At 39.4% G+C, this 26,725-nt stretch overlaps 1 protein-coding gene across 1 annotated transcript in view; it reads right to left on the bottom strand.

Annotated features, from left to right (window-relative positions):
• Window positions 1-26,725, bottom strand: part of Psn (presenilin) — a 179,264-nt gene that overhangs the window by 91,528 nt on the left and 61,011 nt on the right. Inside the window, exon 7 of the mRNA XM_067137878.2 lies at window positions 1,816-1,926. Within this exon, the coding sequence (XP_066993979.1) occupies window positions 1,816-1,926 (111 nt within the window). The remainder of the gene's footprint in view (window positions 1-1,815; window positions 1,927-26,725) is intronic.

A 26,725-nucleotide genomic window follows, 5' to 3' on the forward strand; every position in this document is an offset into this window, starting at 1 on the left:
TTATTTGTAGATGATATTGTGATTTGGGGAGAAGACGACAGGAAGGTTCAAGAACAGTTGAATGAGGTGAATGGGAAGATCGAAGAATGTAGATTGAAAATAAGTGTAGAAAAGAGTAAAACTCTTGTTATGACTAGAGGGGAGAAAGAAGGGAAAGGTCAGATTAGGCTTGCAGACAAGCCCCTGGAAGTAGTGGAAACATTTAAATACCTGGGGTGTGAATTAATGGAGAATGCTCAACTGGATGCTGAGATTAGTAAAAGGATTCAAGCTGGAAGTTGTTTCTATCATAGTGTAAGAAACATGTTATGGGACAATGATGTGCCAACGGAAGCCAAGGATACTATGTACAAGATGTATTACGTACCCATAACAACTTACGGAGCAGACACTTGGACAATGACAAAGAAGGATGAGAGTCGAATACAGGCACCCGAAATGAAGTTCTTGAGGAGTATGATACAGAAGAGTAAGAGACAAAATAAGGAATGAGAAAATCTGGGAAGAAATTGGAGTGGAAAAATTGAATGAAAGAATAGAGAAGAGCCGACTAAGATGGTTTGGGCACATAAAGTGAATGAGCGACGAAAGAATGCCAAAAAAGGTGATGGAAATGCAAATCCAAGGAAGGAGAGGCCGTGTACAACCACGATTGAGATGGAAGGATACCATTCAACGCAACATCATAGAAAGAAACCTGGACTGGGACACAGTGTTGGAGGAGGAGTGGTGGAAAGACCGAAGAAAGTGGAGAGGAACCATATTTGCCCCTACCCGGCTACAGCTGGATAAAGGGAAATGATGATGATGATGAGTAAGAAAAAAGGAATGGCCTGGATGGATTTATTTTTTACTGCATATGTGGCACTTAAGGTGTTACGTACCTAGGTGTTCATGTAAGATCTTCATTGAAGTAATCAGATTAACAAGACTGTAAATAAAGGTTACAGATGTCTTCCTTAGACAATGAGGGTACTTAAGGGTTGCAGTAAGGATGTACAGAACAGGGAGTATAATTCTCTGGTAAGACCCTGGAAAAGTGGAAAAGGACTGGAAAAAAAAAAAAGAAACTACTTGTTCAGGGTGATTTCCGACAAAAGAGTAGTGTTACAAAAATGCTGCAAAATTTGGGCTAGGAAGACGTGGGAGTAAGGAGAAGATCTGCTAAAGTAAACAGTATGTACCAAGCTGTCGGTGGACAGATGGAGTGGACTGACATAGTAAACAAATAAGCTTGAATGGAAAGATAAATGAAGATAAATTAGAAATCAAGAGGACAATTGGGGGCAAATATTCTTTTATAGGACTAGGAATTAGAGATGGGACTAATTTATCAAAGGAAATGTTTGATAAATTTCCAAGTTCTTTGAAATCATTTAAGAAATGACTAGGTAAACAACAGATAGGGAATCTGCCACCTGGGCAGCAACCCTAAATGCAGATCAATGATTGATTGACAGCATGAGTTACAAAGTCACAAGCAGAGTTCAAATCACAAAATGTAGTGTGGTACAAAGAGATGACTGTAGAAATGTCCATGAAGATGAATGCACTTTCTTCTTTTTTCAAGGCAACTACTGTAGGAGTCTTACTTTTGCAGGTAATATATTTAATCAGGCCAATTTTAACAATGTACTTTACCTGTCACCATCTACAATCAAAACCTACAGCAGTGCTGACAAAATATCTGAAAAATCTGAAGCATTTCTTTGCAACCCGTAAATATATGGATTAAAATTAGTTATATTTCTGATTTAAATTGGTTAATTTCATGTAACTCATTACTAAGAGACACTATATATAACATGTTTTTACCTAATGCACCTCCTCTTGGTGCCTGTGCTGCTCGTCGTGGCTGGGACGAACTTGGCTCCGATTCCAACTCGTCACCACTTGTCATGCTAACATAGCTATACATGAATGTGGCTGAAATTATAAAAATATTGGCATTTGTCACAAAATGAATAGTGAGAAATTACAATAACCTAGAACATGTATAACAGTGAAAGTGCTAACTAAAATATAACCAGTGCTGATAATAATCTTATTTAATCTTATCAAATTACCATATATTGCACTACAAGTTACAGTAACTAATAAGAATGAATTAATTACGAAGTTTCAGATTTCTTTTCATTCCCATTTTTAAATATCTACCGATCTCAAAGCCAATCCTCAAAACAAGTTTGAACATTAACCACAAAACACTGAAGAAATATTGGCGTCAGCAAAGGCTGGATGTTTTCAGTTTTTACTTTTTTTTTTTTCACTGTACGTCACACCAACACAGATAAGATGATGATGAGATAGGGAAGGGCTTGGAGTGGGAAGGAAGCGATCGTGGCACTGAGCCCCAGTATTTGCTTGGTGTGAAAATGGGAAACCACAGAAAACCATCTTCAATGCTGGCGACAGTGGGACCCAAACCCACTCTCTCCTGAATGTAAGCTGATAGCTATGTGAATCTTTCAGTTTTATCATCTGATACAGACTTCAGAATACTCATGTGAAATATTACCCATGTGGTTGATGTGTAACTGTGGAAACTAACATGTTCAGGATTTAACATCACAGTATGATAAGACCTAAGAGTGGCACACACTTTCTCTGAAGTGTGTTTTCTTGGGCAACAAAAAACAGAATAGTTCTAGGCTCATTTATCTCAGAAAAATTCACCCAAAAGATATTTCATAAATAGCACTTTTTCCCTTTGGTAAATTCACCCATAGGTACTGATCCAATGTAGATTCAACCATCCAGCTCATCCAGCAGGTTTATTGTTCCAAATTTAACCCTTAGGATTTCTCTTTTTTCTTTTTTTCTGTTAGCTGATCACATACCACTGCTCGTATTTATTTTTCTAGAAACGTATGGCTATACTGCTATCTGTTCTTAATTTATTTTGTAAAACTTAAGCAGAAATAAATGACTTTACATGCTTATGCAAAGTGAATATGCAGAATTTATAAATGCCCCTGTATATATTCAGTGTCAAATTATGCAGCAACTTCATAAAATCAGCATGGGGAAGCTTCTAGGTTACCCGGTTAGAGCAACCATTATCTAATGAACTGTTGCCTTCTTTCAATTTTAGATTCAAGGAATATTTCTGAAGCACACCGACACACTTCCCAAATCAAGTTCTGAAAGACAATCATCTTCACGAAAGTTCAAATAATTCACAATAGCTCTTATGTCACTACTGCTCAGCCTACTTCATTTGCTTGAGGCCATTTTTCACCTTCCAACTGTAAGTAAACACAGTGCTCGATATGCATTCGATGTATTGCCTGCCCAAATCACTCGATTTTCTAAAGTCAAGGTAGTCCGGGCCCGCAGCATAGGGGGCCCCGGGTTTGATTCCCGGCCGGAACAGGGATTTTTAATTGTAAATGATTCAAATCCCTGGCATGGAGACCCCCTCGTGTGTGCTTCTACAATTGTAGGGGGCTAACCCTGGTTACCCTCTTCAATTGAAGATCCTCTTCATGGTGAGCGGGACTAGTAGCTCCTTTCTTGCGATGCCGAAAGGAGCCCCATTGGGTAACCGTTCGGTATACAAGGAGGAGGAAGCTAAAGCACCGCCCCAACCCTAAGGTGTAATGCGACCCGTGCCGATGGGGTGCATGGCACATGGGGGATGTGTCTTGAACGGAGCCTTCGAGATACTTGGCGCCCTCTCAAAGTAAGTAGCCTTACCCAGGTATGCGGGGCTCTGCCTGGGCGGACATATATTTCCCTAGCTACTCGTGGGACTTGAATGAATACGGTAGCCATCCATAAACCGGAGAGCTCTTCTGGGGCCTCCGAGAGAAACACTAGTACAACAACAACAACCGAAGGGGACTCTTCGGAGATACCCTCGGATAGTTCACCTTCGACAGTTAGAGGGCTCACTCAAGAGGTGGGCAATCTACAGGTCCAGAATAAAAAGAAGAAGAAGAAACAGCGCTCTGGCGCTGAGAAGAGGAGATATAAGAAGGCCTTAAAGGCCCGGGAGCAGGCCAAAGAGGGCTTAACTCCAGCAGCTGAGGGGCCTTCTAATACCATGACAGTAACAACTGTGGGGGGATCCAATGGGCACAAGAGGCAGGACCCTGAAAAAGGCTCTGCTTCTAGGGCACAGAGAACCCCACCCACCAAGATGCCAGCGGGGAAACGACTTCTGTCGGGGGCAACCCCAGAAGAAGACCTGCAGACCCGCAAAAAACCCAAGGTGGAATATGCCAGGATAGCTAAAGCTGGGATCAGGATGGCCATAGTACCTGTAGGATATCCTGACCAGCAGCTAACCGAGAAACAGGTGGAAGCTGTGGAAGAGGCTATCACCAATCTGATAGACAAGCTTCCGGAGCAGGGGCCCATTAAGCCTCAGTTCCTGGATTGCTATCTGTCGAGAGATGCGGCCGTCATTATTGCAGAGAACGACGAGACTGTACCATGGCTTTCCAGTCTTGTTACAGGTATACAACTGTGGGAAGGAGCCAGGCTCAAAATTGTGGGCCTGGATAAACTTCTTTCCTACAAGAGAGTCATGGTCTGGATACCAGGACAACCAAAGGACAATAACGTCCTTTTGGGAAGAATGGCATACCAGAACCATGGCTTTAATCCCACCAGCTGGAGGGTCTACGACCGCAAGGAGGAGAAGAGAGGTGTCCGACTTGTGGTCAGCATGGACTCCAGAGACGTGGAGAAAGTGGTGGAGAAGAAGATCTTCTGCGGGGTGCATGTGGCTACCTTCACCTTGGTGGAGGGCAAGCGTAACAAGCAGAGGATCAACCCCACCATAGACAATACCGAGACCAACAGGGGCGAAGAGCGGGAGCCCGAACAGGAACCTGGGCCAGCCAAGCCTCAAGACTCATCGCGGGAGACGGAGCAGCACGTTCCGGAGACCGCATAAGGTAAAGTATTGCATGAAGGTAAGAATGATTACTTTCATACAAGCAAATATACAACATTGCATAGCGGCCTCTAGGGTACTTATTAGAAGTATCCAGAAGGGCAGGTTTTCGGTCGCCCTGATACAAGAACCCTGGCTTAGACAGGGGCATATCATGGGACTAAAATGTGCAGGTTTCACTTTATTCAGTGGAATAGCAGAGGAGAAGCCTAGAGCATGTATACTAGTTAAAGATCACAACGCCTGGGCTATACCAGGCTTCATTACTAGAGACCTGGTAGCAGTCCTAGTGAGATATGAAGAGGGCGGACAGCCAAAAGACTTGGTTGTCTGCTCTGCATATTTCCCAAGAGACTCTGAATCTCCACCCCCGCCGGAGGAGTTCAAGAGACTGGTGATATACTGTAGGAAACAAGGATTAAACCTCATAGTAGGATGTGACACCAATGCTCATCATAGCGTTTGGGGAAGTAAATATACAAACCGAAGGGGAGAGCACCTCATAGAATTTCTATGTACAACTGATCTTGAGATCATGAACATTGGTGATACCACTACCTTCATTAATAATAGGAGTGAGGGGATCATAGATCTTACCCTGGGTTCCAGGGAATCATACAGGAATTTAATGACTGGAAGGTTTCTTTGGAGCCTTCCTTGTCAGATAATAGACACATTGTGCTTTATATAGAGGGCTCCCTCGAGATCCCGTCTTATAGAAACCCTAGACGAACCGATTGGACGTCTTTTAGGGAGGACGTGAGGAGGGGACTGGAGGGAGGACCCTCAAATATAATTAAAAACAACGAGGAGCTGGAGCTCAGTGTGAGTTTTCTCACACGGACACTGGTTATCTCTTATGAATTAAACTGCCCTATTGTTAAGGCAAAAAGAGTAACAGGAAGCTTCAAGGGGAATAGTTATCTTGAACACCTGAGGAGAAATACACGAAGGCTCTGGAATAAATACAGGGAACTTCAGGATCAAGAAAGCCTAGATTCTTACAAAGAATCACAAAGAAGGTACAAGTCAGAAGTCAAAAAGGCTTCTAGGAAATCTTGGAGACAGTTTTGTGACTCCATTGAAAGTCAACATGAAGCAGCAAGGCTTCATAAAATTTTAACCTTGGATAGAAGGGCAAGGCTGGGCTCACTGGAGTCGCCTTCGGGTGGATACACATCCACAGAGAGGGAGACCCTGAACTTACTGCATGATGCCCACTTTCTAGGTTCGGTAGTCACGAATAGTGAGGTAGAATCGAGCAGATCCTTCAGACCCGATAACAGTGGCTGGAAGGAAGCCGCAGAGATTGTTACCCCAAGAAGGGTTAAGTGGGCATTAGAATCCTTTGCCCCTTACAAAAGCCCAGGGGTGGATGGGATCTTCCCGGCACTTCTTCAGGAAGCGAGGGGGGGGGGTCCTTATACCATACCTGGTCAGAATCTTTAGAGCCTGTCTCAGTATGGGGTACGTGTACTCCTTGTGGTGTCAGACAAAGGTGGTGTATATACCTAAACCCGGAAGGTCTTCATATACTAGACCTAAGGATTATAGACCCATTAGTCTAACGTCTTTTCTACTTAAGACCTTGGAAAGACTGGTGGATAGACATAAAAGGGAGAAAGTATTAAGAGACTTTCCCCTGCATTCTCATCAACATGCATATCAACCAGGGAAGTCGGTTGAGACGGCACTACACCAGCTAGTTTCTAGGCTGGAGAGTGCCTTGGATCAGCAACAACTTGCTATGGTTGTATTCCTAGATATAGAAGGGGCCTTTAACTATACATCTTTGGGCTACATAGAACGTAGTCTAGAGAGAAGAGGAGTGAGCAGCATGCTCATAAAATGGATTATGGCCTCACTGCAGGGCCGTCAAGTTTTGTTTACCCTCAACGCTGTAATGTTAAGAGCTAATATAGACAGGGGGTGTCCACAGGGAGGAGTATTATCACCAACATTATGGTGTCTGGTAGTGAATGAACTACTTACCAGGTTAAATGTTGGAGGAATATACGCCCAAGGCTATGCAGATGACATAAGCCTGATAGCGGTAGGAAATTTCCCCGGCACGGTTTCCGAGCTCGTACAGAGCTCTCTACGTAGGGTGGAAAGATGGTGCCACGAGACAGACTTGTCGGTTAATCCCGATAAGACGGAGCTCGTGGTATTTACCAGGAGGAGGAGGCTAGACGGACTGTCAGAGCCTTTCCTATTTGGGAAAAAATTAGTTAAGACAACCTCAGTTAAGTACCTAGGGGTAATCCTTGACGCAAGACTGAGTTGGAAGAAACATATAGATTATAAGGTGGATAAGGCTCGCAAGATTATGTGGGCCTGTCGCAGGGCCGTCGGGAAGACTTGGGGCCTAAGACCTAAGGTGGTCCAGTGGCTCTATATCTCTAATGTACGGCCCACGATCACCTATGCATCTTTAGTCTGGTGGCCAGGTTCGGAGAGTAAAACTGTGACCACCAAGTTAAACAGTGTCCAAAGACTTGCCTGTCTAGGAATAACAGGGGCACTGGATACTACACCATTATGTGCAATGGAGGCCATCCTAGGTTTTCCCCCCTTACATTTATATGTTAAGGTAATAGCGGGAATGAGTGCCTATTGCCTCTGGTCACTCGGAGGATGGTCTTTCAAAAACCCGAATAGAGGTCATGCCTCTATTCTTACAAGGCTTCACCAGACTTGCCCTATGACAATGATGATCGGGGATCTGATGAAGCCTAGCTTTAACTTGAATTATAAATTTACAGTGGTGATACCCACACGGGAGGAGTGGGCCGCGGATGCTGGGGCCCATCTTAAGTCTGGGGGCTGTACATGGTACACAGATGGCTCGCGGACGGAGACGGGCACAGGCGCCGGGGTCTGGGGGCCTAAGACAAGGCTCTCCCTTCCTATGGGTAAATATGCTACTGTTTTCCAGGCCGAAGTATACGCAATACTAGCCTGTGCTGTATATATATGGAATATGCCTGGACACAGAAGACGCACCACTATTTGCAGTGATAGCCAGGCAGCGCTAAAAGCACTTTGTGCAGTTAAAACAACATCAAAACTGGTATGGGAATGCCAAAGGATGTTAGATCAGTTGTGTGAATTTAGCTCAGTTACCCTATTATGGGTCCCTGGGCACACAGGTATCAGTGGAAATGAAGAAGCTGACAAACTAGCGAAACAAGGCTCAAAAGGTTCTTTCTCAGGACCAGAGCCCTTCCTAGGAGTGTCACTCCGAAGCATGAGACTGGTAATATCCCAGTGGACAAACCAGTCTCACTTAGATATTTGGAAGAGGTTAACTATAGCAAGGCAGGCACATGAACTTATCAAAGGGCCTAGCCAAAGTTATAAAAAGGTCCTAATGAATTTGAATAGGACCAGAATGAGAATGGTAGTTGGACTGTTAACAGGCCAAAATACCTTACAGAGACACCTACACATCATGAAAATCACCCAGGATCTGATGTGTAGAAGCGGTAAGGAGGAGGAGACCTCCGCGCATGTGTTATGTCAGTGCGAGGCTCTTGCAAGCACTAGACATCGATACCTTGGCTCACATTTTGTGAGCCTGGAAGACATCAGGAATGCCAATATCCGGACACTGGTATCCTTTATAGGAGCACTAGGGCTGGACTAGGCAAACCCGTTTAAGGGGCACAAAGGGTCTTCATAGACCTACGTGTGGAGCTCTGCGAAGACAGGGCTCACCCATTTCTTATCTATCTATCTATCTATCTGGCCTGGAGACTGGGTGTTTGTGTCGTCCTTAACGTTCCTTTCCTCACATCCAACACTCTACACTTCTGCCATTCCAATTACACGCAGATTCATACCATATGGTGCAAGTAGGGGTAAAGATCTCTATAGGTCGATGCCCGAACAAATAGCATACATACATACATATATACATACATCATCATTACAGACCGTTATGCCTTTCAGCATTCAGTCTGCAAGACTCTGTGAATTTACTAAATGTTGGCACAATAATCTATTTGCAACTAGTGCTGGGGCCTCATATAGTTCTATACCTCTTATCTTTAAATCGTTAGAAACTTAGTCTAACCATTGTCGTCTTGGTCTCCCTCTTACTTCTCTTACCCTCCATAACTGAGTCCATTATTCTCCTCGGTAACCTATCCTCCTCCATTTGCCTCACATGATCCTACCACCGAAGCCAGTTTATGCGTACAGCATCATCCTTCAAGTTCATTTCTCTTAGTCTTTATCTCCTCATTCCGAGTGCCCTCCTGTCATTGTTCCCACCTGTTTGTACCAACAATCGTTCTCACCACTTTCATGTCTGTTACTTCTAACTTATAAGATATCCTGAGTCCACCCAGCTTTCGCTCCCGTAAAGCAAAGTTGGTCTGAAAACAGACCGATATAAAGATAATTTAGTCCGGGAGCTGACTCCCTTCTTACAGAATACTGTTGATCGCAACTGCAAGCTCACAGCATTCGCTTTACTGCACCTTGATTTAATCTCACTTACTATATTACCATCCTGCAAAAACATACATCCTAATACTTGAAATTATCTACCTGTTCCAGCTTTGTATCACCAATCTGACATTCAATTCTCACAGATTTCTTACTTACTGACATCAATTTAATCTTTGAGAGGCTAATTTTCATACCATACTCATTGCACCTATTTTCAAGTTCCAAGATATTAGACTGCAGGCTTTCAGCACAATCTGCCATTAAGACCAAGTCGTCAGCATAGGCCAAACTGCTTACTACATTTCCACCTAACTGAATCCCTCCCTGCCACTTTATACCTTTCAGCAGATGATCCATGTAAACTATGAACAACAAAGGTGAAAGATTACAGCCTTGTCTAACCCCTGTAGGTACCCTGAACCAACAACTCATTCTACAATCAATTCTCACTGCAGCCCAATTGTCAACATAAATGCCTTTGACTGATTTTAATTATTTATGATTCATTCCATAGTCTTCGAGTATGGCGAACAACTTTTCCCTCGGTACCCTGTCATATTCTTTCTCTAGATCTACGAAACATAAACACAGCTGTCTATTCCTCTCGTAGCATTTTTCAATTACCTGGCGCATACTGAAAATCTGATCCTGACAACCTCTCTGTGGTCTGAAACCACACTGGTTTTCATCCAACTTACTCTTAATGACTGATCGCACCCACAGTTCCAAGATGCCAATGAATACTTTGCCTGGTATACTATGAGATACCTCGATAGATGTTGCAATCCTTCCCTTTCCCTTGCTTTTGTCCAATCCGAAGGTACCTTACCGAATTGTATTACTCTATGAAGTCATTTCATCCCTGCCTTCCCATTGTACTTCACCATTTCAGGTCTAATTTCATCTATCCCTTCTACTTTGTGAGAATGGAGTTTATTCACCATCCTTTCCACTTCCTCAAGCGTAATTTCACCAACATCATTTTCCTCCTCCCCATGAACTCCGTTGTTCACAACACCACCATGAAGGTTTCATTTCATGTTGAGAAGATTTTCAAAATATTCCACCTACCTGTCCAGTGATAGCATTTTAGAAAAAAAAAGTCAAGGTATAGCCCGTAAATTGCTAGCTACTTAAATTCTTTAAGGGTTATAAATTTCATGTTGTTGGTCCATATTGAACTGAGAATAACATATGAGTAACAACACAGTAAAAGTTTCCACCTATTCAATACAAAATATATTCACAATATTTTAAAATTACATGGAACTAGTTTCGACCCATCTAGGGGTCATCATCAGCCACATCAAAGCAAAGATCACTCTTGACGAAATCCATTAAAACAATTTTTACTTGGTATAAACAGTGTCAGAACATTTCTGACATACAAGCACAATAGAAAATCGCAATATCAGAATACATTCAATGTACAAGCTTAGAGGGTTAATACTTTTACAGAAAATACAAACAGATTACAAGAAACTGTTTGGCTTGTAGAATGCAGAACAAAATTCCAGTACACTAAACAGTGTTGCTGTAGACACAAGCATGCAGGCACTGTAATATACAGTGAAACCTCATTAGTACGTTCCTCATTAACATATTTTTCTGCTTAGCACATCGTAAATTTGAAGTCCTGACGCCCATCGTATTAAATGTGTATAAAAAATACTTCATTTAACACGTCACGATTTTTTGCCTTTACTGCTTAGTACGATCATATATTCCCCAGACCTGAAAAATGTTCTGTCATCCCTTGTGTACAGAATGTGATTTCCAACAGAGAAAAGAGCCCTTGTCACGGGACGGTCAGAGAAAGTTGCGCGATAAGAGGAAATGAGCTTGAATTCTCAAACACCAAGTATATTACCAATATAAATGGTCCGTTATTGGCCATTATACATTTTCCAGCTAACTCATTCCTGGTTGCCAGTGTTTTGCCCAAGTGTACTAAGTTGGGCTCATCAGTTGGTAAATAGCACACCTACCAAGACGCATGGCTAGTGCATACCGTGGAGGCCACTGCGTAGGCTATTTGGAGCCACCAGCTTTGCCAATGCACTACGAGAGACTTTATCTATCTCATTACCAAAAATTCATGCCTGCCTGGCCATCAGATGATACAGATGTTAATTTCCATAGGGAACTTGAAATATTTGTCCCAAATGAGTAATTTTATAATACCAATATACATGGTCCGTAATTTTATAAAATTACTCATTCGGGACAAATATTTCAAGTTCCCTATGGGAATCAACATCTATATCACAGAGTATATTGCGCCTTCGAGGGGCAAGCTGTTAGCTTAGGTTAGTGTTGCATTTTGCGACAATGATTGGCAGCAAAGACTTTACACTAGAACAAGATAGGACAGTGCTAAGTTAAAGCACAGCAACAGATTCCACTGCGGCTAGGAACACTGAATTTAGTTTTCACGCGTTTGTTTCAAAGCTGTCCTGTTGACGTACACAGCTTATGGCTAGGAGTCATCCAAAATTATGCATCACAGAAGTTACCGTCACAAAATGTGTAACGGAAGTGTAACTCTAACAACCGTACAGCCGTTGGTGGATGTTCATGACTGAGAGACATATCTATGATCATTTTATTTTCTAAAAGGGAAAAGTGGTTTATTGTTTGTTCTATGTTCTTTGTTCTATGAAAGGTCTTCGTTGTCAGTGAGATTGTTGAATAACCCAGTGTGCTCGATTGTGCCTGTAGCTTATTTCGCATTCCAATCAGAAGTTATTTATTCACAATCACTCTTTCCAACTTTGGAAACTAAACTTTCCTTAAAGCACTCGTTTTCTTTTTCCGTTTCTATTTTGCTTACACGCATTTTCAACTTTGTCTCGGTTGCCCACAATAATGTTCAAAGTAGAAGGTGCTAGTTTTAATGTTTGCACCAACTCTACACGCGCGCTTAAGATGTGGATTCCTATCTACTTCTTGAAGAATTTTAATTTTTTCTTCGTTAGTGATCGGTTTCACGACCCTTTTCTTATCCAGAGCTAGGCTATCACAAGACAGATACTGTATGTACCGCACTACTGAACTTCTCACGATTATCCTATTAGTCCATAAGTGGGCTGTCACGCGGCAAATAATCACTTCACTTCTTTTTACCACTCAACACAATAAATTGAAGGTAATGCCAATAACTGTTCTTGTGATAAGATGATTTAAATCAGAGTGGTACGACAACTGAAATCAAAATAAGCCTATAGAGCAGCAATAGCAGATCTTCGACAGGTTATTGGTGGGTGCCGTTAAGCAATAAGGCTTCCATATATGTACTGTAGGCCTATCCCCTTAAAAAGTTATCTAAAGATGCAGGCAATGATAAAGCGGTGTACCATTCATACAAAAATACAAACCGCTAGTTTGACAGTTGGCACTTTTTATTATTCACCGGAGAGTCTGTCCGAACCAATGCAGAATACTGCCGAAGTTTTGTGCTCAAGATGACGACCGAAGGCACGCGTATGGCGAGTATATCCTCGCAAGAAATTCATGCTCGAACAAAGTGACCAGAAAACAGTGTTTAATTATCCACTGGTCAGAAACCAAAGGCTTCAACTAACAACTACTTATACAATTGTTTTAGGAAGAAAGTGATCTGCTATAATATGTAGGTATTGTAGCTACTTCTATGAGCCCAAGGGCAAAAGAATGTGATATCTGTTCTTCTGTATTTTTCACATCTTTTAATAGTCTGTTGTTACTTTAACAGGTTCCAGTAGGGAATTATTGATATTTGTTTCCTCGACTTTTTCACACTTTTTAGTGTTCTCCTTTATCTCCTGAAATACACAATGTAAAATGTACTAATGTGTAAAGTGATACCATCTCCCTGTTGGATAGTCTTTAATGGGATATTCGGCAGTACGTTTTCCTGCTTAACACAAATTTTTTTGTCATCCCCTGCAGAAACATACTAACGAGGTTTCAATGTATCTCCCTGGTCTTTGAACTTGTCATTTCTTGAAGTTATGGTCTGCAGTCTTTGGTTTGAGGTTCAGTTGACTTCTGTGTTTGAGTCTTTTGTCATGGTTGTGCATTTGGTTGATGCTTCTGAGCTTAAATAATATAATTTGCTTGTAAAATTGTCCTATTATTTATATAGAAGATATTTGTCTTCATGTATGTGCATAGAATAAAACACTTTCTGAAATTTAAAATGAGTTCCAGGCATGTAGTTACAACTAGGATAAAATATATGTATACAGCTCTGCTGTGTATTGAATCTTGTTGTTTTATGTTAAAATCAAATCATATTGTGCTGTGACATAGATAAAATTTGAGTGGCATTAGACCCAAGGTGGCAGCTCCTTTCCCATCTGTGGCTGTGCATTGGTGTTATGATTATCTGTGGAAGATAAGATTGAGTTATCAGTGATGATATATATTGGAGGAATGTCTAAGGAGTGTGTGTGTGTGCTAATTTGAATATGTACTTACTATTGTTGGCGTGGTTGAGTTGCGTTTCATATGAGAGCTCGCTGTGTACTGCTTCGTGTTCCTCTTGGGTTCACACCGCCTACTATGAGGGGAGAGAGTAGAGGGGTAGGGAGAGTTGCTGTCGTGGGGGTAGGGGAGGAGCTAGGTGAGTCGTTCGGCAGTTCTCTGTCGCGTGTTATGTTTTGTTTATTGATTTTCTTGAGGGAACCGTTTCTTAGAGCGGGGATGACTGTATTGAAAAAGAATGTTAGTTTTTTCCTGGATTTCGTTTATATTGAAATTTGGATTAGTGTATTGATATAGAGAGATGTAAAATTCTTCTGTTATATTGAGCAGGGGGCCCTTGGGGTTTATGTTCAGAATTTGCATGTCATTTTCAATATTCGTAAACCTGTGTTTGTAATCTTTGATGTGTTGATCAACTGAGCAAAAATTATTGTGTTTTACAACGTTTATATGTTCATTATAGCGGGTTAGAAAGTTCCTGCAGGTACGGCCGACATAGCTTGTCTCACAGTTGTTGCATTTAATACGGTATACTCGTGAGTGGTTGTATTTATTATTGCTATTAATTGCCCTGACGTTGTGTATAATATTTGTACTGTTATGTGTAGTTTTACATGCTATTCTTAAGTTGTGTTTTTTAAAGACATTGGTTATGGGATATATGTGTACATTATTGAAAGTAAATAGTGCATAATATTTCTTGGGTTTGTCTATTTTTGTTAATTTAGTTTTGAGTTGGAATTTTATTTTATGAATAATTTTGTTTACCATTTCTTTCTTGTATCCATTGTTTTTAGCTATGTTGTGAATTAGTTGTAATTCTTTGTTCAAATCTTCTTTTGTTAACGGTATATTAAATGCTCTATGTATCATACTGTATTATGCTGCTCTTCTGTGTGTGTTAGGGTGAACGGAATCTATTTAATTGTGTTTGAGGTGTGCGCGGGTTTTCTATATATTTTGTAAGACAGGTGGTTTTTAGTCTAGTTATTATGTCCAAATAGTTTAGGGTACAACTGTTTTTGATTTCTTTGGTACATTTTATGTGGGGGTCTACTGTGTTGAGTTTGTCCAGTATAATGGTTTCATCTGTGAACCTGTTGTCGATGATGACGAAAATGTCATAAAAAATCTACACCAAAAAAATTTTTTTTGCAATTAGCTTTACATCGCACCAACATAGATATATCTTACGATGACGATGGGACAGGAAAGAGCTAGGACTGGGAAGGAAGCGGGCGTGGCCTTAATTAAGGTACAGCCCCAGCAATTGTCTGGTGTGAAAATGGGAAACCATGGAAAACCATCTTCAGGGCTGCCGACAGTGGGGTTCGAACCCACTATCTCCCGAATACTGGATAATTGCCACACTTATGCGATTGCAGCTATCGAATTGGACCATAAAAATATATTGTCTATTTTACTATTGATGTGTGCTCTAGATGGTCTATATAAATTTCAGCAAGTATACCAGAGTGAAATAATAACAATAAGTGAATTTATTAATTTGACCACCAAATCAATACAATAAATCTTGTCTTTGTTGAATTACACTGACATGTTAATTAAAATGGTACATGTTTCGCCTTACATACAGGCATCATCAGCCATTCGTTTAACCCTGAAATAAAATCAGGCATCTGATTTACATATAAATAAAATAAAACTAATGTATAAAAAGCCTTGAAGAAACTTGAAAGAAAATTAACATGGTAAAAGACTAGTACAATGTTGGTTTTAAAGATACTGATATGAGTGAGAAGTTTACAACTGGTGAAAATATCTGCAATATTGGCACTGGAAGACTACTATTGTACATAAAGGGAATAAAGTAACAGTTTGTTATAGACAAGTGGTAAAACTGCTATAAAATGATGTTGACCGACTAGCAGTTAGAATTAGATAATGATGAGAATAACGATCAAAATCGTATGTTTAAAACATAATGTTGAATAAAATAATGTTGAAAGATGGTCAAGTGACCTGTAATTATTTGTTTACATAAGATAAAAGTCAAAAGTCAATAGCATATGGTGAAGTTGTGGTTCACTTTGATGAAGAAGTATGAAGTTGTAATTGAAGGTTAATATACAATGTTTATATTGGACCTCTATGGACAGTCTCATTTGATACGATGCCGTAACGTTGTAAAGAATATGGGTTTATTGACATGCTGGTCAAAAAGCCAATGTGACAGTTGATTGTAGCTAATGTGCTGAATGCTGGAGCAGAAGTAGAATCTGTAAAAGGAAACCAGAAGCATGGTGTTGATTGTATGAAAAAATGGTAATAAAATGTTTAGGTGGAAATCGTGTACACTTACCATTTGATGATGGTAACTTGTTATGTTACAAGCTAAAAGTTATTGACGGCTGTCAAGCTCTTACTACGAGTGTTATACCTGTAGGTTTGTGTTGGAGGAGATGGGAGTGCTTATTAATTTAAGGTTGAAAATTTTTAAGAATATGTTGGTGAGGAGAATTGATTCTTGTAGTAGTAATAAAATTTGTTCGTTCAAGGGGCTTTTTTTTTTTAATCAATGATGTCATTTTAAGTTCTTATCTTTGTTAAACTGCTGGTCGAGGAATATGAATAAATTTTCATATTCTGTCATGAGTTTACTTTTTTTTTAAATTCTTTTGATGATATGAAGGTCTTGTTTTATTGTAGTGAATTTATTCCCTGTGTCCCTCATGTGGTTGGCCATTGCAGAGAATTTATTGTGTCTTTGTGCATTGTAACGTTCAGAGTATCTGGTTGAGAAGCTGAGGCCAGTTTGGCCAACATAAGAGAAATTACATATAGAGCATTTTATCTGTATATACCTGATCCAGAGTAACGTTTGTCTGTGATGTTAATAGAGTTATGATTAAAGAATAAGTTACGATTAGTGGTTTTTGTTGTATAGACTATTTTTACATCGTGCTTCAATAAGGAATTGGTTATCGGATGAATACTATGGTTAGTGAAGGTCAATTTAGCGTATTTTGGTTTGACGGGTTTTAATGGAGTTAAATTTGTAGCTAGTTTTAATTTGGTTTTGTTGATGATTTTAGTAATTATATCTGTATTAAATCCGTTGAATTTAGCTATTTCTTTAATGAATTGTAATTCTTTTTTTTTTATTACCAGAAGACATAGGGACTTTTAATGCCCTATATCATCATCATCATCATCATCATCATTTCTATTTATCCAGCTGTAGCCGGGTAGGGGCAAATATGGTTCCTCTCCACTTTCTTCGGTCTTTCCACCACTCCTCCGCCAACACTGTGTCCCAGTCCAGGTTTCTTTCTATAATGCTGCGTTGGATGGTATCCTTCCATCTCAATCGTGGTCGTCCACGGCCTCTCCTTCCTTGGATTTGCATTTCCATCACCTTTTTTGGCATTCTTTCGTCGCTCATTCGCTTTATGTGCCCAAACCATCTTAGTCGGCTCTTCTCTATTCTATCATTCATTTTTTCCACTCCAATTTCTTCCCGGATTTTCTCATTCCTTATTTTGTCTCTTCTACTCTTCTGTATCATACTCCTCAAGAATTTCATTTCGGCTGCCTGTATTCGACTCTCATCCTTCTTCGTCATTGTCCAAGTTTCTGCTCCGTAAGTTGTTATGGGTACGTAATACATCTTGTACATAGTATCCTTTGCTTCCATTGGCACATCTTTGTCCCATAACATATTTCTTACACTATGATAGAAACAACTTCCAGCTTGAATCCTTTTACTAATCTCAGTATCCAGTCGAGCATTCTCCATTAATTCACTCCCCAGGTATTTAAACGTTTCCACTACTTCCAAGGGCTTGTCAGCAAGTCTAATCTGACCTTTCCCTTCTTTCTCCCCTCTAGTCATAACAAGAGTTTTACTCTTTTCTACACTTATTTTCAATCCACATTCTTCAATCTTCCCATTCACCACATTCAACTGTTCTTGAACCTTCCTGTCATCTTCTCCCCAAATCACAATATCATCTGCAAATAACATCATGTTCATTTCTCTTCCTCCATATGCTGCTTTTGCCGTTCTCATGATGTCATCCATTACTATTGTAAACAGGATTGGTGATAGAACACTTCCCTGTCTCAGCCCGCTAGTGATTTTGAACCAACTTGTCCTGCCAACTTGTGTTTGCACGCAACTACAACATTCCTTATACAATGCCATGATCATTTTTATTAATCCCTGTCCAATTCCTTTTTGCACCAGACTGTCCCAAACTTTCGTCCTAGGGACACTGTCATATGCCTTTTCAATATCAATGAATGTCATCACCGTATCATTCCCGTACTCCCAATGCTTTTCCATTAGTTGTCTCATAATGAAAATGGGCTCTATTGTTGACCTTCCACTTCTGAAACCAAACTGATTTTCCTGTATCTGCTTCTCAACCCTCAACCTTATTCTACTTTCCAGTATCCTTTCCATTATCTTAGCAACATGGGATATTAGAGTAATTCCCCTGTAGTTCTTCAAAACTTTCTTATCACCTTTCTTGAAAATTGGGATGATTATTCCTTTTTGCCAATCCTCAGAGACCTCCTTATTCTCCCAGACATTCCTGAGAACCCGATATGTCCACTGCAGGCCTACAGCTCCAGCTGCCTTTATCATCTCCACTGAAATTTCATCTATTCCAGCAGTTTTTCCATTCTTCATCTTTCTTACTGCCATTTCAATTTCAATTTCATTCATTGTAATTTCTTTATCCATTTCTTCGTCAACTAATTGCCTTTCCTGGTCGTTCATTGAATGACTGTCATCCATTCTTATGTTCAGCAGCTTCTGAAAATATTCTCTCCATCTATTTCTTATTTCTTCTGGCTTTGTTAAAATTATGCCACCTTCATCCTTCACAAATCTGGTGTTTACTTGATCTCTCTTTCTGTTTCTTAAGATACCATACAGTAATTTCTTGCTGCCCTGCGTATCATCTCTCAATATCTGTGTAAATAAGGCCCAGCTTTTCCTCTTTTCTTCCTCCACTACTTTCTTGGCCAAATTCTTTGCCTCCACATATTTTCTTCTACTTTCTTCAGACTTAGATGTTTTCCATGCTTTCCATGCCATTTTCTTTTCCTTCACTTTAATCTTTACCCTATCATTCCACCAGTGTGTTTCTTTGTCTTTCACATTTCCTGATGTTCTACCACACACCTTTTCTGCACATCCAACCAGTGCTTCCTTAAATCTTTTCCATTCCTCTTCAACATTCCCCACTTCTGTCCTGGGTACCAAGGGTATTATTTCCCTTTGAAATTCTTCTTGTACGCTTTTCTCCTTCAACTTCCATACTTTAATTCTTTTCTCTCTTCTTAATTGGGGTTTTTCAATCTTTCCAACTTTCAATTTTCCTATCACAACTCTATGATCTCCACCAAAGGCTTCTTCAGGCATGGCTGTTACATCTACAAGGTTCTTCCGGTGTTCTTTCTCTATGATTATATAATCAATCATGGTCTTTGTCCGTCTGTCTCCCCAGCCATACCTTGTAATCTTCTGACTGTTCTTCTTCCTAAACCAGGTGTTTCCAACAATCATTTGATTCCTCATGCAAAAATCCACCAACAACTCGCCTTCTGGATTTACATTTCCATATCCAAAGGGCCCTACAACATCTTCCTTTCCTTGTCTTTCCATTCCAACTTGTGCATTTAGATCTCCCATCAATAGTACTTCCTTATCTTCTATCTGTCTCTCCACTTCCTCTAAGAAGTCCTCTAGATGTTCATCTATGCAACCAGTTTGTGGGGCATACAACTGAAATAGATCTTTCACGCCATTTTAAAACTGGAGTCTCATCATCATCCTATCGCTGACGTACTTTGTATATTCCAGATATTCTTGCCCTATATATTAATACCAATATAAATGGTCCGTTATTGGACATTATAAATTTTCCAGCTAACTCATTCCTGGTTGCCAGCGTTTTGCCCCCGTGTGCTAGGCTGGGCTCATCAGTTGGTACCTAGCGCACCTACCAAGACGCTGGCTAGCGCATACCATGGAGGCCACTGCGTAGGCTAATTGTATATATTAGACTGTGATAAGTGGCTTTTTTATGTGAGCAGGGATGTAATGAATAATTTTTTATGGTTGTTGGAGAAAAGGTGGGTTTTCTGTATATTTGGAAGTCAAACTTGTTTGATACCCATGTGATTTTGATGTCTAGGAAATTTAAAGAGCTACTGATCTCATCTTCTTTAGTGAATTTAATGTTATTGTCCAAATTGTTAAGGAATGATCATATGTTATCACTATCGTTGATTTGTTTATCTATGATTGCTATGGTACTTTTTTCTTTTTTTTTTTTTTCCCGCTATTTGCTTTACGTCGTTCCGGCACAGATATACCTTATGGTGACGATGGGATGGGAAGGGCCTAGGAATGGGAAGGAAGTGGCCATTGCCTTAATTAAGGTACAGCCCCAGCGTATGCCTGGTGTGGGCTATGGTATCATCAACGCAGCGATGCCAAAGACAGAGTCCGTTGAAGTTATTAATTATCTTACTGTGTACGAGATTATCTAGGTATATAGCAGCTAATATTCCAGATAATGGGTCTCCCATCGCCAAACCTTCCCGTTTGTAAATTTTCTTATTGAAGGTTGAGTAATTGTTGTTTAAAACGAAAGTAAGTAATTTTAACCATTCATCAATTCCGATTTTACTTACTGTGCTATGTTTTGACGGATTGTTCTTTATGATGTTAATAATATTATTGACAGGGATATTTGTATACATGTTGGTGATGTCGAAAGAACATAAAACATTGTTTGGTTGCAGAAAGATTTTATTTAGGGAAATGCAAAGTTCGATCGAGTGTTTTATGGGTTTGGAGTTGTGGAATTTGAAATGTATTTTTAGGAATTTGTGCAGGAATTGAGAAGTTTTATAGGTAGGACTATTCATACTATTAATTATACGTCGAATGGGGACAGCCTTTTTATGAATTTTGGGTAATGATCTTACTGTAGGTAATTTTGTGTTCAATATAGTTAATTTCTGATAATCTTGATCATTTAAAATGAAAGTAGAATTTTTAAGAAGGTTCTTTAAGTTGCACTGTATTTTGTTTGTTGAATATTTATTAATTATAGTATATGTTTGGTTTAAAAAAAGGTTTCTGTTTTATCTATGTAATCCAGCTTGTTCGTTATTACTATGGTATTGCCCTTATCTGCTTTTGTTATTACTATGTTGCTATTAAGGATTTTGGATTTCAGGTTTAGAATTTGTTTTGAGACGTAGTTGTTGTTAGATGTTATCTCATTAATCAATGTTGGAAGTTTCTTTTTTACTTCATAACGTACCTACATCATTTTGTTTTGTCAATTGAAATTTGTTTATCGATATTAGTTTCGGTTTCAGCGATGGTAGTGATTATGTCCTCTGCTTTTTTTGAGATTAGGCCAATTATGTTTAAAACCCTTATCTAATAGATTCATCTCTTGATTAGAGAAGGTTGTATCAGATAGGTTAATTGTAGTGTAAATGTTAGTCAAATGAGAAGGGGACACTTTGTTGGTTGTATTTCAGTCAGATGTTTTGCATTTGTTTTCTTGTAAACAAATTAAATTAGCATTTTTTCATACAATCAACACCAGGCTTCTGGTTTCCTTTTACAGATTCTACTTCTGATCCAACATTCAATACATTAGCTACATTCAACTGTCACATTGCCGTTTCGACCAGCATGTCAATAAACCCCTATTCTTAACAACGTTATAGCATCGTATCAAATGAGAAGGTCCATAGAGGTCCAATATAAACATATATTAACCTGCAACTACAACCTCGTACTTCTTCATCAAAGTGAACCACAACTTCACCATATGCTATTGACTTTTATCTTACGTAAATGAATAATTACAGGTCACTTGACCATCTTTCAACATTATTTCATTCAACATTATGTTTTAAAAATTACGATTTTGATCGTCATTCTCATCATTATCTAATTCTAACCGCTAGTTGGTCAACATCATTTTATAGCAGTTTTACCACCTGTCTATAACAAACTGTTGCTTTATTCACTTTACTTACAATAGTAGTCTTCCAATGTCAATATTGCAAGTACTTTCACCTATTGTAAACTTCTCACTCATAGCAGTATCTTTAAAACCAACATTGTACTAGTCTTTTACTATATGTTAATTTTCTTTCAAGTCTCTTCAAGGCTTTTTATAAATTAGTTTTATTTTATTTATATGTAAATCAGATGCCTGATTTTATTTCAAGGTTAAACCAATGGCTGATGATGCCTATATGTAAGGCGAAAAATGTACCATTTTAATTAACATGTCAATGTAATTCAACAAAGACAAGATTTATTGTATTGATTAGGTGGTCAAATTAATAAATTAACTTATTGTTATTATTTCAATCAAATATTATCAATACGGATCAAAAATTATATTTATTACATGTAAAGTATACCAGGGGCAGTTGATCCCATCGGTAGGCCTTGCTGCTGGTAAATGGTATCGTGGAATTTGAAGTAATTATTATTGATGGCAAAACTAAGTAATTTTATGAATTCTTCTATATCTTAAGTGCTCAAATTTCTGTGTTTTCTTAGGTTGGATTCAATTATTTCTATTGTTTGTTTTGTGGGAATGTTGGGATACATGTTTATTATGTCAAATGATGCGAAAATGTGGAGTTGTTCAATCTTTAATACTTTTGTTCTTTTACAAAAATCTATTAAATTCTGTATTGTTTTATTGGCTGAGAATACATTATTTTTTTAAAAGAAGTTTTAGATAAATTGTGAGAGTTTATAGATTGGGCTTGCTCTGTAGTTGATAATTGGTCTCATTGGTATGTGTTGTGCCGAACCAAGCCTGCCTTGGTGATGCACTTCCTTTATTCCTACTTCTCCTTGACTGTCGTTGTCGCCATTAGCGATAACATTACCTGAAAGTGACATGAAACTTATAGTTTCTCACTGAAGATGGTGCTCTAGCCATCTGTGTTTATACACAGTCTGTCTCTCACTCTCCGTGTGTTAAGTTGATCTGCTCGTTATACCAACAATGGAGGGCTAATTGAATAGGTTGAACCTCTTTATTTATTATTGAATAGGTTGAATAAGTTGAACCTCTTTATTTATTATTTCAATTTTAACTGTGATACTTTTCAAAACGGAACAATTAAATTTTTATCTTTAAATAAACAATGGAAGGATCGAAAATGATGTACAAACTGGGATTTAAAATGTGCTTTTGATGTACGAATTGCTATTAGTGGATTTACTTGTTTCAAGGCTCAGCTCTCTGCTGGGAGTCATTATTTTGATTTACGTAAATATTTTGAGATTCCTGATTGCTGCTCCCAGGTATTCATTCATTTTTTTTTTTCATTTTACGTACCATAATTACAAGAATGGTTCTATGGGATTGTATTTTGGTAGACTTTTATCACCTGTCTTTGCAGGCTCTTAATTAATTAATTTTGTGTGTGTATTAAATTTTTCTTTCTTTGTTTGTATGCACACGTGCGAGAACGGAGAGTCGTATTTACTTATCTGTTTGTTTGGGCCTGTGTGTTTGTGGGTTTTGAGACCATGCACTTCTGTCTCATCATTTGGAATCATGGCTGAGCATTGGTATATTGTGTGATTTGACGCTACGGGGTTTAATCCATGTTTGTCCACGTGAAGCAATTTGGATGCCCCGGGTAGCGGTTCGACGAATGTTGTGATTGCTACGATTATATTCGGATCAGCCTTGCCTATTTTTGCGGCAGTCCAGCATTGTATCTGTGGTGTTCGAACCATGCTCGTGAGTCCATGATATCCGTCGCTATCCTGTGCGATAATGTATGTCGTGCCTTGACATACCGGTCTGGTCTGGATCGATTTTTTTGGGTCTTCTTGTTCATACGTGTGTGTGTGTGTGTGTGTGCCTGTGCTGTCTGCCTGAGTACGGTTTATGGTACTCTCCGTATCTCGTAATTTTAATTTTTTATTTTAGTTGGCCGGTTCGAGCCATGTGTGGTGTGCTATTTTATATTTCTAGTCCGTTATCTGCTCCATTGTCGGCGATTAGTTTTTGTTTTTGTAACTATGGCAACATCTCCTTGTTCTTTTGCTTCTGCTCCTTTGGGAAGCTGTGCTTTGGCATTGTTGTTGTAACGCGCTAGCATCGAGTGGACGCTTGTTTCGAGCACGGATGCTAACTGTTGATGTGTGCGCGATTCGCATTTGTACGTCTGCAGTATCCCTTTCGTGGTTCCATTTTCTGATTCCTTCAATAACGTGTTCCACGTCACATTATTTTTCCGAAACAAATTTGTATTTTTATGTGGTGATACGGAAGTGAATAGTGCGACCATGTGTACTGTCGCCGTGTAACACAAAACTTACTATGTCATTGAACGGGATACTACTACTTGATGTTCTATTTTTCTGCAGTTATGTAAGTAAATTTTATTGCAGCTTCCCATTTTGGCTCTCATTTTAATATTGTGTGTGTTTGTAATAAACCCCATTTTCTTTGATCAATTCTTTTATTCATGGGGGTTACGGGTTCTTTCCTTTCTGTCCTTTCGCTCCCCTTTTGTCTACGCACGGGTCCAGCTCCGAACTGTTTTAGTTCGTTCCAGTCCAACCACGGCAATTTATGAAGAGAGGTAAGTGAAGTAAGTATCTGCGCATATATGTCGTGTATTGTGCTGACGTGTTATGGTAGCAGGGTGGGGGCTGGTAGAGTGTTCCACCCCTACTCCCACAACAGCAACTCTCCCTACCTCTCTACCCTCTCCCCTCACAGCAGGCAGTGTGAGCCCAAGACGAACACGAAGCAGTACACAGCGAGATCTCATACAAAACGCAACCGAACCACGCTTACAATAGTAAGTACATATTCAAATTAGCACACACAATCCTTAGACATTCCTCCAATGTATATTATCACTGATAACTCAATCTTATCTCCCACAGATAATCATAACACCAACGCACAGCTGCAGATGGCAAAGAAGCTACCACCTTAGGTCTAATGCCACTCAAATTTTATCAATGTCACAGCACAATATGATTTGATTTTAACATAAAACAACAAGATTCAACACACAGCAGAGCTGTATACATATATTTTATCCTAGTTGTAACTACATGCCTGGAACTCATTTTAAATTTCAGAAAGTGTTTTATTCTATGCACATACATGAAGACAAAAATCTTTTTAAGCTCAAAAGCATTAACGAAATGCACAACCATGACAAAAGACTCAAACACAGAAGTCAACTGATGAACTGGGTATACGATCGTTTATGTGCATGAAGTGTTCTTATATTGTTTTTAACCATATATACTTAGAATTAGCTTTAAGATGGTGTACAAACCAATTTTTTTTTTTTTTTTTGCTAGGGGCTTTACGTCGCACTGACACAGATAGGTCTTATGGCGACGATGGGATGGGAAAGGCCTAGGAGTTGGAAGGAAGTGGCCGTGGCCTTAATTAAGGTACAGCCCCAGCATTTGCCTGGTGTGAAAATGGGAAACCACGGAAAACCATCTTCAGGGCTGCCGATAGTGGGATTCGAACCTACTATCTCCCGGACGCAAGCTCACAGCCACGTGCCTCTACGCGCACGTCCAACTCGCCCGGTAGAAACCACAAACCAATTTTAAGTTTAAGTATATTACTATAGACATATACTTGCAGTGTCACACATAGTGGCACACGTGTTAGTTCCCGATTTGACTTGCCCCACTTGGACGTATTCAAACATTTGTTACCATATGGCATTCCCCAGACAAAGCAATATCAATCATTGTTTGATGTACTACATGCGAGTGTACTGTTCAGCTGAGGATGACCCGAAATTGGGGGGTTAAAACCGGTACTGTAGTATAATAATTACAATAAACAAGTATTGATGAGGTGGGATTCCCTTCCTATTTATAATCATGTAGTTTGTCAATACGGATATGAAGATTACAGATTACAAAGTTCTACTTGAAGACGGGACGAGTTTCGTCAAATGTCCATATTTGCAAAACATCTACATTATTGTCCAGGGTTACAGTTTACTTTGTTACTTTTCTCAAGTGTATCGCCAACAGGTTTTCGGCACTTCCCTCAGGGCACTGTATAGTCACTGGGCTTTCAGGCAGAAATTGAAACTGCTCCTTCTTACGTACCTAACACAAATTTAGTATTATAATATTATTGTCCTAATATAAGTTGTATTAAAATGTTATATAACCGCAGTCGTTTTATTTGTGCATGTTATATTTTAAAACTTTGTATCATTTCACACTCGTACCGACTTGTACACCAAACGCACTTTCTAGGTGAGCTCAAGGTCGCGAATAACCGTAATTTAGGAAGTATTAATGATTTTTCTCTTTCCAATTTGATTGTGATTAGTGACAGGCGGAATTGAACATAATGCATTCGAGAACTTAAGGATCAATACTTACACTCGAAACCATATTCTCGAGGTCAACATAACCTTTAAAAGTCGATGTAGGCCTAATTTAGTCAGCACAAGATTTCCATAAACTGACTACGAACAGTATACTGGTGACCAAAATACAATGGAAGATAAGAAAAGGGATTTTTGGCATCATGTTGGGCGCTTTTGTATCTAATGTGCTTTATTTTATTAGATTAGAGAATTAAAAACTACTTGTGGTCGATTGTTGTTTGGCTTGGCGTTACGGGTACCGTATTAGATTTTTTGAAGAGTTTGGAAGAAGTTTTCAGAGGAAACTGACGAAGTTTCTCCAGTAAAACTGAATGTAAAATTTCGAGATTTTTAAGTAGCATACTGGTAATTCATGTCTGAAGCCGGCCCGCGGTCTAAGTTGCCTGCCTCTTACCCGGAAGGCCTGGGTTCGATTCCCGACCAGGTCAGGCATTTTTACTTGGATATGAGGGC

Source organism: Anabrus simplex, chromosome 1 (genome assembly GCF_040414725.1).
Source record: "Anabrus simplex isolate iqAnaSimp1 chromosome 1, ASM4041472v1, whole genome shotgun sequence".
Classification (NCBI taxonomy): domain Eukaryota; kingdom Metazoa; phylum Arthropoda; class Insecta; order Orthoptera; family Tettigoniidae; genus Anabrus; species Anabrus simplex.